Below are 12,763 nucleotides of genomic sequence, written 5' to 3'. Positions count from 1 at the left end.
TTTGCTTGTTCGCTATAACGAGGTTTCACTGTATAATAATAATATAAATATAATTAAGTCGACACAAGGTGGAGTCAAAGACAGATTTTCCAAGCACTTCACCCCAGAGGAGCCGAGCACCACACAAGTGGATAAGCTGTGCCCATTTTAAACCAGTGGGTACTCTGCAGCACAAGGGATCACTTCCCGCATACAAGTTGCCCAATGCAGTCAAGAAAGCTAAAGCAATGCATGCTGCAGGGGTAGTCACAGGACCACAATTTTAATCCTAGAACTGCATTTTGTAGCAGTCTGAGTAGAAACATTGTTTGGAAGTGGCATACATTTTTCTTTTGGCATAGAAAATGGCTCAATGTTAGCTCAATGAAGCATGGAGTACACATCTCTTTAGCAAAAATTTCTCAGGGCAACAGTTGGGAAATGATTTGTTTGCAACGCGTCTTGCAGAGCCCTCTTGCATAGACATTGCTCACTTCAGTAGAAGTAATGTGCAGGGCAATACAGATGAACAGAAAACATTAAGCAGTCATCACACCTATGACGCAGGTGTCCAGTGACTGCTTATCTCTCAGATGATATCCCTCAGACAGAGATAAAATAGATGAAACAAGATAAAACAGCACCCTTGTGTACAGGAGGTGGCTTTACAAGCTTTCCACATGCTTTTTGTGTTGTCCAGAAGGGCATGCATCTATATAAAAAGGAACCACTACAATATCCACTCCAGAGCCATTACATACAGTGTATGCAGGGTGTTATGTATAAGCCCTTCCATTCCTGTTACACAAGCTATGCGGGTCATACAGAAAGATGCCGTTGTGTTTCCTTACACAACCACAACAATAATCATCAGGAAGATAGGCACTCAAGGACACAATGCTGGGAGCACACCCTGACCTGGAAAAATGCCATGACTGGAAAGCATACTACCACACCAACTGCAGTTCTTGACATGGCATGAAAGCACACAGGCTACATAAGCAAACCATCAATCACATTATCAGCAAGAGCTACAAATGGTGGGACATATAAAATGTTGAGGTGTGTCTTGTCTGCCCCTCTTCTATTTTCCTGTGTCATGTCTTGTTTCCCAGTCAGAAAATCATGCACAGTCATTCGGCTCTATATCAAGCTGCTTCTACCTTAGGTTTTTAGTGTGGTCTTTGTGGCATAGTTACATTTGGGGCTATACTCTCGCTCTTTATTTTCCTCCATTTACCTTGCATTTACATTTGCCTTTCAAAATAAACCTCTCCAGCTGGATGCCAGCACCCGTGTTTGTCTCTCCTTTCTTTTATATTTTGTTTTTCACTGCTTCCATCAGGCACTGTCACATGCATCAGTCAAAGTATAAAATAAAGCATAATGCAAAGTAAGCAGAAACAGCAAAACAAGTTGCTATGAAATAGTCAAACTGTCTTGCATCAGTAACTTGTGTTTTTCTTACATCAATAAAAGAAAATCACTAGTGATATGTGTCGTGCCATCACCTTAAATTACTGAAATTGCTTGCTACTCATTGTTTTGCTCCTTTTTGTGGCAGTGCATTTCTTTGCATTAGCTATGATTACGATGGAAGTCACAGCCTCGCAGAATATGCCAAAATGAAAGTAAACTAAGGAACAAGATTACCACTGAGGCACATGCCACAACTGATACAGCTGATACATCGATTTTTTTTGCTAAATTCATGTTTTTCATAAGGAAATTCACAACAAGAGGATGCACATGTTCCAGGTAGTAGTGAAGGCTTTCCTAAGAAGCCGTAGATACACAGTACAGTGGTTACACTTCACAGGGGTCTTCTCCAAGTTGAAAAATCTGATGCCCAGGCCAAAACACAGTTTTCGCTTTAAAAATATACCATGAAACACTCGTGGATTTAACTTCTGCCACTGAGTGGTGGAGGAACAGCGCTAAGTACGGGACAGGAAACAAACATGTTTGTGCTTCCATGTTTGTCTCCTGCCCCGTACTTAACGCTGTTCCCTCACCATGCAATACCAACTAGCCCGTCAACTCGCTCTTCTGCCATTGAGCACTGGAATGATGCACACCTGTCTACTGCCGAAGTTTCTTTGTACACTGGGCCAGAAAAACCACAAAGAAGCTTCCCGACTTAATAGAAGCACATGTAAGTGACAGGCTATGAATAAAATATATTAAATAATGAACCATATAATCACATGGTATGAGTGAGATAACAAAAAGATTATTTCACATGGACATAATTTCCACAACTTCACTCACAAATGAGCATAGTTCTTGAAAATATGTTTTCAATATTTCATTGTCCCTCAGGCAGGACATGCTAAATGTGTTTCAGGTCCACAGACACATTCTGAACAAGGTGTGTGCCAGGCTTGTAAAGCTGAGACAAAAGGTAGCACACAAGAACACTCACTCTGCCTGCAGTTGTTCAATCTCCTCATCCAAAAGGCGACTCTTTTGGCGAAGGTCAGCCAGTTTTCTCTGCAAGTCTTCGACACTTTCACTACTGACAGTTGTAGCCTTCATCTGAAATACAGAGCTAATCATCACCTTTGGCTACCAGATGAAAAAGAAGCTATCTGAATGCTTTTGCAAGCGTGCACATGTAATTATCGACTTGCAGCAGCAGTCTGGCACCAGAAATCATGCCAGTGAGCACAGAAGCATGAACAATGCTCAGAGCAGCACACACTGCCAATGACAGTTGGCCCTTGAGAGAATCCTTCATTGTTTGCAGCACTGAAAATTGCTGCACTGAAAATCCTTCGAAAACGTGACACAAATATGTTTAATTATACTCTTCTTAGCAAACAAATATATCGTGCTGCCCATGTACGAGACCTCGTTGTTATTGTTGACTCAAGGCTCGATTTTCGATTACGTCTCATGAATTGTCTCTCACACATTGAGACATATTGGTGTTATTTCTTGTTTAACAATAAAACTTCATAGATACGAATGTCTGCGCACTCTTTACTGTGCTCTCATGAGGCCACGTCTCGAGTTTGCATCAGTAGCTTGGAATAGTGTCTCAGTTACCTCTGGCAATGAAATCGAAAATGTTCAGCGGAAGTTTGTGCGCATCCTTCATGACAGATATATTGAGCGCCATCCTTTCTAGGACTATGATGCTCTTCTAGCAGACCTTGGTATGTCTACACTTCATGACCGGTGATTCACGCGTGACATGAATTTTCTACATAAAGTTGTGCTGGCTCTATTAACTGTGATCAGTTATTGATGTCACTGCGATTTTGTGTGCCTCAATGAAAAACCACCAAATGCCATGATACATTTTATCCTGAAATACATGCTATTTCACCAATGACTCGTTTGAAGATAATATATAATTCAACTTCTTATATGACACAGATATGTTTGCCTAGTTTGCTGTTTTCAGTGTTCATTTTATTATGCTTGTCTTTCTTTATTATTATTATTGTATTTGTGATAATTTTTCTGTATTATGTCTGTTCACGTCATAGTGTTTGTATTGATTTAGTGTGCGCTCGTTTAGGCCAATTGGCTGTTGAGCAACACTTAAAATATCTACCTATCTATTGTTGAAATGAGCAAATTTTACAGTTATTCAGTCACTGAAGTCAGGTCTGTACTGCTGTCCCTTCATGGTACATATACTGACGAAAATAATCTGCGTTGAGCAAGTGTCCATGCAGACGAGTAGTAAATGGGACATGTCTAGATGTGTTGACACAAATGAATTCACTGATAACTGATACTAATTTAGCCAGTTTTGGAAAGCAACAACTTGCTTAACAGTGTACATACATCTTATTGCCATCTACAACTACAGACTGCATGGTGTTTCAGTAGCTTTTAATTTGCACATCTCCTTTCAAGCTGTTTGTTTTTGATCAGTACATCATGAGGACAAATATTTTTGTTTAACTACACTGGCAATGATGCACGTGAGCAAATGTAAAAATTCACGCCAAAAGTATTGCAAAGGTTTACAATCACCTGATTCCACACACAACCCACAGAGGCAGTCCTTAAAATATTTTTTTAGTGGCAGCATTTGCAAATAAGATGTCTCATTACAGGCCATGCATGCTTACTTTTCATTATAGTGCGCACATTCATGATAGCAGACAAGGTAGACGTTACTTGAACAACAAGATGCAGCATTTTCACACACACACATAGAAAAAAAATAGTATATAGCTCTCTGAGCTTCATCTGCAAGTATGTACAAATTTTAGAACTTGCTAGGTGCTGAGAATAGAGAATAAATATTCTGACTGAGTCTTTGCTAAGCTAGGCCTGTATGCGCCTCCACAAAGCTTTCTTTCTTTTTTGTCCCAACAGCCAGCTGCATGCACCAAGAAAATAAACTTAATTAAGCTGTGTGTAATCCTGATGTTCAGGTGACTCACATGCCAAAGGCAATGCAGAAAATGTAAAAAAAAGGTCAGAATCAGCTGCTAATGGATAAGAAGTAAACGTATAGCACACATGTCAGCGTAAGTTCAGTCCACTGAAGTTTTGCACTGCAATATACTATCATATCAAATGAAATGAAATCAAACTTTTTCTCTCTCAAGCAGAAAAGGGGACTTGCTTGACAAAGCCTGGACCCCTAGGTTGCTTCATTTTTTTTTCCTTCTCACTTCACGTTTCATTGTTGCCTCCCAACTTCAGAAGTCTGTGCATTTTGAAATTATTGAAACAAGTGCACAGTAGCCCACAGGAGCAGACCTACACATGCTCCATACACTCACTACGTGCTTCCCTGTACATCTTACCGGTGAGCTGTATGGGCGGTTGGCAGCAGCAAGACTAGACCGAGATCGCCTGCAATAAAAAAAGGGGGGGAGGGGGGGGGGGGGGGGGGTGCTTCACAGAGTGACAGAAAGATGTGCCTCTCATGTGATTTTCATTCTTGTGAGCACCGAGAATGATGTGTACAAGGTAAAATCACACAACCCAAACACTCAATACAGAAGTTTTTCAGTTCATTCACTGACATGGCACTGGTCTGGTCATTAGTAGCAAGAACAAATTGAGAAACTAATCTTAGAAGCATTTTTTTAAGTGATGCGTCCTCTGAATGTTCTGGGAACCTGGCCCAAAGCCTTTCCACAGTTTAACCAACCATTAAGATACACACTCTACACTAATTATTTCCACATTGCATGGTCCTGTACTTCCCAGGCAGTCCACAGAAATCAACTACACCTATGGACATCTCATGAAAAATGTTGGTTGCACGCTGCACGACTGCTCCCCATATTCAATTTCACCAAGCTACAACGATGGCAGTATGCATGCCGTTCCCCAAAGACAATGCTCAAAAGACAATTCTATATGATGGCATAGTGGGCAGCCAGTACTCCAGATCACTTTAAGTGGCAGCAGGAGTTTTGCTAGCAAGGCCTGTATCATTGGAACCCACTATTTTGAGGTCCTTTTGAGCGGCTCTGCTTGACCTAGCTGTTTCTGAAACTTTTCACCTGCAGCAAATGCATAAGAAAGCAGGACTTGGTTGAAGAGATTAATTTGAACAGTAAAAACTGTGCAAGTCAGTACAGTTACATGTATATATTATGGTTATAAACAGAACACAAAATAATGTCAAAAGAAGAGTAAACACTTCACGAATGCTGAACATCAGTTCGACATTGAAAAAGAAGCATTTATATATGTCTTTGCCAAGCGCTGGTAAAGCAAAAATCCCTTTACAAACGTAAACAAATGCTAAAAGCACACATAGAAGCAGACGTATATATGCCGCACGCAACAAAGTCTATAAATAATACGCATCTAAATGACACTTGAATCTCATTTATTCGGATGACTGATGGCTGTGTGACACGCCTAACAATCAACTAAACTGGCAATTAATCGCATCTTTTCACATCGTGGGTCATAAATGCTTATTTTTTCACGCGTGTTCAGCCCAGCGTAAATAACGTTAACTGCTTAACTATACAGTCTTGATTTACATGTTTGCCTGCCCGTGCTTTTCTCCTTTTGCCTTAGTGTTCAACATTGAAGGATTACTCTGGCATTTGTTAAAGATGAATACAATTACCATAGAACAACGCATGACGTCATGCGTAGAGCATTGTTCATTATTATTCACTAAGGTGGCAGACTGGGCATGTTGGTGATTCATAATGGAAATGTACAGCGCAAATACAAACAAGGACACAAGAAAGAATGACATGGAACACACGAGCGCTGACTTGCAACAGGTTTATTTCGAAATTCGGACCAGTATTTATAGCAAAACCAGGCAATCATCACGCATGCACAGTAGGAGTCAAATGTTGTCTCAAATATAACAGCTCTTTGTTAGTTAGAGCAATAGATGACTAGGCCACGCAGGACTCACCCAACCGGTCTATCAATTCAGCCTCTACTATCTCTCGAGTTAGTTGGCAACGGTGTTTGGCAATCACAGAACAATCTTTGTACACAGGCCGACACACAAAATCTTCATCAGAATCGCTGTCATTATTACCGTTCTTACATTTTCTGCAGTGAGCGTCCAGGAACCCTCCTCGCCGTTCAGACACATTATTGCAATGTTCTCGGAGGCGGTCATTCAAACATCTACCGCTTTGCCCTACATAACTCTTCCCACATTTCAAAGGGATGCTGTAGACGATGGACTGCGTACATTCAACGAACTTAGTTCGCTGCTTCTTTTTGCAGTTCTGATTTTTTGAACCAGTGGGCCTGGACAGTCTGCACAATTTTTGTAGCTTATCGGGTGCAGAGAAAAGAACTTTTATGTTCCCCCATTCACCGATCTTTTTAAGGCGATGGGACAGGCCATGAATGTACGGGATCACAGCAATCCGTTTTGTTGAAGGCGGTAGTGACGTACGAGGCTCTGTTGAGCACAGGCGCTTAAGGAGGGTTTCCGCGACACTGATCAAAACATGAGTGGGATACTCCGCTGCTCTGAGACAAAAGATCTGTTCACTGAAGCTAGCAGCCATTAGCTCAGGACTAGATTTACAAAGCGCATTTTTGAAGCATAGTCTTACAATTCCCCACTTCACCAATTTGGAATGCGCGGAGCCGAATGGAAGCAGTGGCTTATTAGCGCGTGGCTCGTACTTCCAGTAAATCTGTGCGTTACGAAATAAAAGCCTGACATCCAGAAATCGAATACTGTCATCAGAAGGCATCTCATGCGTTAATTCTAGAGGCGAAAAGCCTGCACGTAAGAAGGTCAGTGTGTTAGTAGCTAGTACTTCAAAAGAGTCCGAACTGCAGTCAAGGAATATTAGAAAATCATCAACATACCTAAAAATTTTGGTTACATTAAAATCTGGTAGGTAGGTACAAAGGGCTCTGTCAAGATGAGCTAAAAATATATCACTAAGAACCGGGGCGATACAGGAGCCGATACAAATTCCCTCCTTCTGCAGATATGGATGCCCTTCCCATTGGATAAAAGTTGACCGAAGATAAAAGCTAAGAAGTTCTAAGAAGCCACTGCATGACATTCCTGTTTCATTCATGAAGGCTACGTTTCCGAATATATCAATACAGTCCTGGACACAAGATAGCACACCTGACTGTGGCAACGAATAGAAAAGATCCTTTATGTCTACAGAGAACGCCCTGAGGTTCCTATGCTTTGAACACTCGAGGTAATTCAAGACGGCCTCAGAGTTCTTGACTTGGAAAGGGTCTTCAATGCGTAAAAGATCGAGCTTTTTCTGAAGAAACATGGCAATGGACTTTTGCCAAGTGCCATTTTCTGAGACAATTGTCCTGAAAGGAGTGTCAACCTTATGTTTTTAGGCTAAACAAGACCTCAAGAAAATCACGGCGACTTGCATCTATTCTCTTACTAACTTCTTCTAACTTCAGCTTAGTACAAAGCTGTTTTGCTTTAGTTTTTACCTTTGACATAGCTAAGTTCTTGCAGGGATTAAAGGCATTTGAAACTGCCTCTAAGGCCTTGACCTTAAAAAACCCATGAGACAGCACAGCAAAGCCCCCCTCTTTGTCAGCGGGTAGAACACAAAGGGCGCGTTCTTTCAGAAAGGACAAAACGCGCTTGACAGGTACCTTCGGGACAGGCTACTTGCAGTGATGCAACGCGTCCATGCCGTCCTTTCTTGTGTCCTTGTCTGTATTGGCGCTGTACATTTCCATTCATTATTATATTTTACGTTCTTCTATTACGCTCATCTGGCGTACTAGTTTTCCCTTGCTGTTCGCCTTTCACGCCGCATGCCCGCATGACTGGCAAAAAAAAAAATGCGCTGCTCGAAACACAATGCAAAGCAAGGAAACCCCATTCAATTTTCGCAGTTGAGTGCACGCAGGTAATAGGCTACCCAGGGAAGAGTAGCCTCTTGTAGTTAGCTTCCCGTGAAATGCGTACGTGCCCACCAAGATAAGGGTACGCGCGACAGCGATTCAGACGCTGCGAAAAAAACGCAGAAGGCAACCGCGAGACCTCACAAGAGATCTCACAAGAATTCATCAGCCGGGTAGCACCTACAGTATGCGGTCATGCTTACCTCGCCTGTATTTTGAATTTGTTCCGCGTTGGAGTCTCCGAGGTGGCCTGCTCCGGCGCCTCAGACATGCCGGCGGGGGACTGGATAATAAAGGCAACGGATTTAGTTACGCTAACTGCCTCTTGCGCGCTCGGAAAAAGTACGCAAGCGCGGACAAGCGCACTTTCTGGAAGACGTGGCAGTTCTCGATCAAGCCACAGGTCGTTCGTTCGTGAAATTGCCTCTAGTGCATTCCCGAGCGCTGCTCGAGCAATACGAACGTTAGCCTGGTGGCGGAAGTACGAGCAAGATGCGAGCTTTTTGCCTAGAACCACAGCAACCACAGCGCAGCAGAACCTAGAAGTGGTTTAGGAAAACAAACGCGCCGCGCATACGACGAGCATGCATTACTCGCAGCCGCGAGGCGGCGCTGGAGGCACGGCGCGCTTAAAAATGTGTGGTTAGCTCCAAGTTTTGTCGATTTAAAATACAAATGGCAATTTAATAAGTTTAAAATGAACTTCTGGAATGAGCAATAATCTTTTTAGTTTTATGAGTCATGAGAGCTCTCTTTTTTATTGCTTTCATGCCTTCGGACTTTACGGTGGGCGCGTGGTTTGAACAACTTTTCACTACGGCTCGATGATATTTTCTCTTGGCCATATACGAAAGGAGCACCGGAGTAGAAAAAAGAAAACAAGTTCGCCTCACTGAAGTGTTCAGTCTAGAGAAAAGGTTGACCTGTTGAGCGGCCGGCAAGCAAGCATTGCTCGGGCCATGGTTTCAGTCTGCCGAGAAACTTTGCGAACTTCCCTGTCCTTTTCTCAACAACAAGAATAGAATTAAAGGGACACAGAGGAGAAATTGAAGTTGGCTTGTGTCGATAGAATACCAGCTCCTGATCACAAAAACGCCACTCTTACTGAAAACAAAGCTCTTGTAAGGTAGAAATTAGAAAGAACCAAAGTACAGGTGTCGCCGCCACTAGGCCAATCTCGCAAGTACAAGCGTGATGACGTCATAGGACAAGGGACGTCACCTTGGAGGAATTTTCCTTCCTCCGTGGACACAACGAATCTCTGAGGCTGACAAAGGAATGTTGCGCAGTTCAATATTGAAGTAAATTTTGTTTTAACACCGACATTGCACTTTTATCACACAAAGAAGACAGATAACAGACAACCTTAAAGGGGCCGTGACAGCCGATTTTCACGCATACCCGGCTTATCGCCTTTAATTCGCAACAGATTAAATTACAATTTCCCGAGTTGTCGGTTAATTCTGTGCGGTAAATACCTTTAAAAAAGATTTTTTTTTCGTTTCTTCTGTGAACTGCTTGCTGGTCTGGCAACCACTAATCACTGACGTCACAAGCACATACACGCCCCGCGTCGTCTGCTGCGAGCTGCTTGGATACACACCGTAGACAGCGGTCTCTCGAAAAGTGTTTAGTTTCAGGTTAGCGAAATAAAATGCATTTTCCGTGTTATTTTGAGAAGCCTTCAACTTAGTACGCGAGCTGACTGATCCTTGGGAAAGCGGACTTGCTCGTGGCGCCCGTTTTCCGATTGTTGAGGAAACAGAAATCGATGCACCTGTCCCGAGTAAGATAAGAACACCCTTGGTTGCGACGGAGAGTCGTAGAATTCAGGGAACCGAACCGGGGGGTTTGGCGATTAATTCCAGCACCTTACTTGAGGGTCCGACAGCAGGGGAATAAAATACTAACGCAGCGGAATGCTGCCGTGAACGATTAGGGGAGCTGATCGGGGGGCCGTGGAAGTAACGAGGGCTTCCGGTGTTCAACCGGTGCCGCAACGCTTAAAAGTCCGCGGGTCCGAGTAAGGGATATCTACGCTGCCTAGATCGGGGGGAGAGGGGCAAGGCCAATGCTTCCGTGCAGCCCGGGGACTACTGCCTCCCGTCATTCCAGACTGCCATTTTTTATACCCTACGGATTGCACCACGGGAGTGAAAGAAGCCGCGGAAGCCCTTAATTCTTAATTGTTTCCAGGTTTGAGTTTGTGACCGTTGCTCCCCTGTCGGACCTCATCGCAGGCTATGTTCACTTTATTTCTTCTTCCAGGGTGCAGGTGGCGCTGCTGCGCTACACACCTTAATCTTTTAAAAGACATACAGTATTGTGCGTTTTTATCGCTGACACATTCAAAAATTTCCCCGCCTCAACCGCTGGCTCATTTGCGGTGAAACTGCACACAGAGCTTGCGTGTTATGGTAACTTTTGTATCGTAGCAAGTTTGACTATGGTACTTACTTAGTTCAGGCGCACATGATGCGAAAACGTAAGCGTCTACGAGAGATCGGCGAGCCAAAACCCGCAAACGACGCTTTTTCGCTGAGAACCGGCAGTGGCGCCATCTGTTTTCGGCAGCGGAAAGCGTCACGACTAGGCCGCCGAGGCGAGCGTTGCAAGGAGCGCGGGCCCTTTGAATATGCCGTTCGGTATTTGCTTCATCTTAAGTATTTTCAAATTATAGCACTGAAAAACAAACCAATTCCAGGCGTATCTCATCATTTGGCCTATTAAAACGATATACACACATTAGGCCGGAAGAACGGCTCTTTTTCTCGCAGGACGCTCCGTCGTCGGAAGGGAATGGTGTGAGCTGTTGAAAGAAACAATACTAATTTATTGGCAGTACACGCCGTACGCTCGTGTGTACGTTCCGTCCATGTGTCCGTATCTTTCTGAACTGTTTTAAGAATGATCTGCCACCGACTCACCCTTGCAGCTGCATTGGTTGGAAAGCTGGCAAGTAAAAGACGTTCAGGCTGCAAAGCAATCAATCCTCAAAGTGGCCTCCTGCAGCGTCTATGCATCGCTGCAACCTGTGAGCGCATTCGCTGAACACTGCAGCTCTCATGTCGTCGCTTATCGTGTCGAATTCTTTTTTTATATGCTCCTGAAGACGCTCAACACTGTGAAGGCTTCCAGCCCTGTAGACGCGCGATTTTATGTATCCCCACGCGAAAAAATCGCACGGCGTCAAGTCTGGCGATCGCGGTGGCCAAGACATATTGGGCGACCCACGCACCATCCACCGGCCCGGAAATTCTTCATTGAGCCATTGTCTAACTTTGCTTGCGTAGTGAGCAGGGGCGCCATCTTGCTGGAAGATGCATAGCCGCTGCTGCATGTGGTACTCCACCAGCTCCGGCAGAAATCGTTCCTTCAACAGGCGCAGATAAGAGTCAGCAGTCACACTGTCCTCAAACAAGAACGGGCCGACCACTCCCTCTCGCCAAATTGCGCACCAGACAACAGTCCGTGGCGAGTTCACGGCCCTGGTGTGAGTGAAATGCGGGTTGTTTTTCGACCATAAACGTGTGCACTGCCGGTTTACTTGGCCGTCCAGGGGAAAAACAGCCTCGTCGCTGAACATCAAAAAATCGAGGCGTCCAGGATCTGCTGCCAGTCTCTGCTGCTCTGAGCGACAGAATGAGACCCGCTGGGCTTTGTCTGCTGGGCTTAAGTGCTGGTGTACACGCACCCTGTACGAACGCCATCCTTTAATCTGAAGTGCTCGGCTCACCGTCGATGGGGCTACGCCGAAAAGAAGCCCAGCACGGGTGCATGTCATACGAGGCTTGGTTTCAAAGACCCCCTCAACCGCATCACCGATTCCAAGGTGTCCCTTTCCTTTATCTTTTCTTGCTTGCCTATTCACGGATCCAGTGTCTTCAAACTTATGGCGCCATTCCGAAACAGCTGTGTGAGACGGTGGCCGCCGACGAAACCGCACCATAAATTGTTTGCGGACGTAGTGCATTGAGATTCTCTCAATTATAGCCGCACCACTGCCGCAGCTTTCTCTTTCGCACTGTAAGTTGGCATACCGCAGCTCAACGCACAACACAGTGCAACGAAGACGTCTAAACAGCAGGGAAATATAAAAAGTTCGCACCACACAACGAAATTAAACGAGAACAGCAGCTCAGGACTTCGTGGTGTCACCCTCCGATGCTTTCAGAGAGTCCCGAAAGCAGACGAAATGAGCTGAATTGGATAAGCCACTCGGCAGAAGAAGAGATCAAACAATATTCTTATTAAGGTAATGCCTCTTTAAATCAGTTGTTTTGATATTTTTCCGCTCAATTAGCCGAAAATGTTGTAAGCGCTTCAGTTGAACCAGACGCAAATGCCGAACGGCACATTCAAAGGGCCCGCGCTCCTTGCAACGCTCTCCTCGGCGGCCTAGTCGTGACGCTTTCCGCTGCCGAAAACAGATGGCGCCACTGCCGGTTCTCAGCGAAAAAGC

At 44.3% G+C, this 12,763-nt stretch overlaps 1 protein-coding gene across 5 annotated transcripts in view; it reads right to left on the bottom strand.

The window, feature by feature from the left end:
* The window catches only part of LOC144115679 (DNA repair protein SWI5 homolog), a 34,928-nt gene extending 24,151 nt beyond the window's left edge, over positions 1-10,777 (bottom strand). For 3 of the 5 annotated variants that reach the window (XR_013311511.1, XM_077650148.1, XM_077650145.1), the window contains exons 1-3: positions 8,505-8,903; positions 4,758-4,806; positions 2,405-2,517 (exon numbers count right to left, since the gene is read on the bottom strand). Coding sequence is in view for 4 of the 5 variants with exons in the window: in XM_077650148.1 (XP_077506274.1) it covers positions 2,405-2,517; positions 4,758-4,806; positions 8,505-8,572 (230 nt within the window). In the remaining variant the exon portion in view is untranslated. Of the gene's footprint in view, positions 1-2,404; positions 2,518-4,757; positions 4,807-8,504; positions 8,904-10,758 lie in introns of those variants that run through there. The other 2 variants (XM_077650147.1, XM_077650146.1) reach the window with 2 other exon arrangements.
* Positions 10,778-12,763: the final 1,986 nt, after the last annotated feature.

Source organism: Amblyomma americanum, chromosome 1 (genome assembly GCF_052857255.1).
Source record: "Amblyomma americanum isolate KBUSLIRL-KWMA chromosome 1, ASM5285725v1, whole genome shotgun sequence".
Taxonomy (NCBI): Eukaryota; Metazoa; Arthropoda; class Arachnida; order Ixodida; family Ixodidae; genus Amblyomma; species Amblyomma americanum.
The sequence above is the reverse complement of the archived record's forward strand: the minus strand, read 5'-3'. Positions and strand labels throughout refer to the sequence as shown.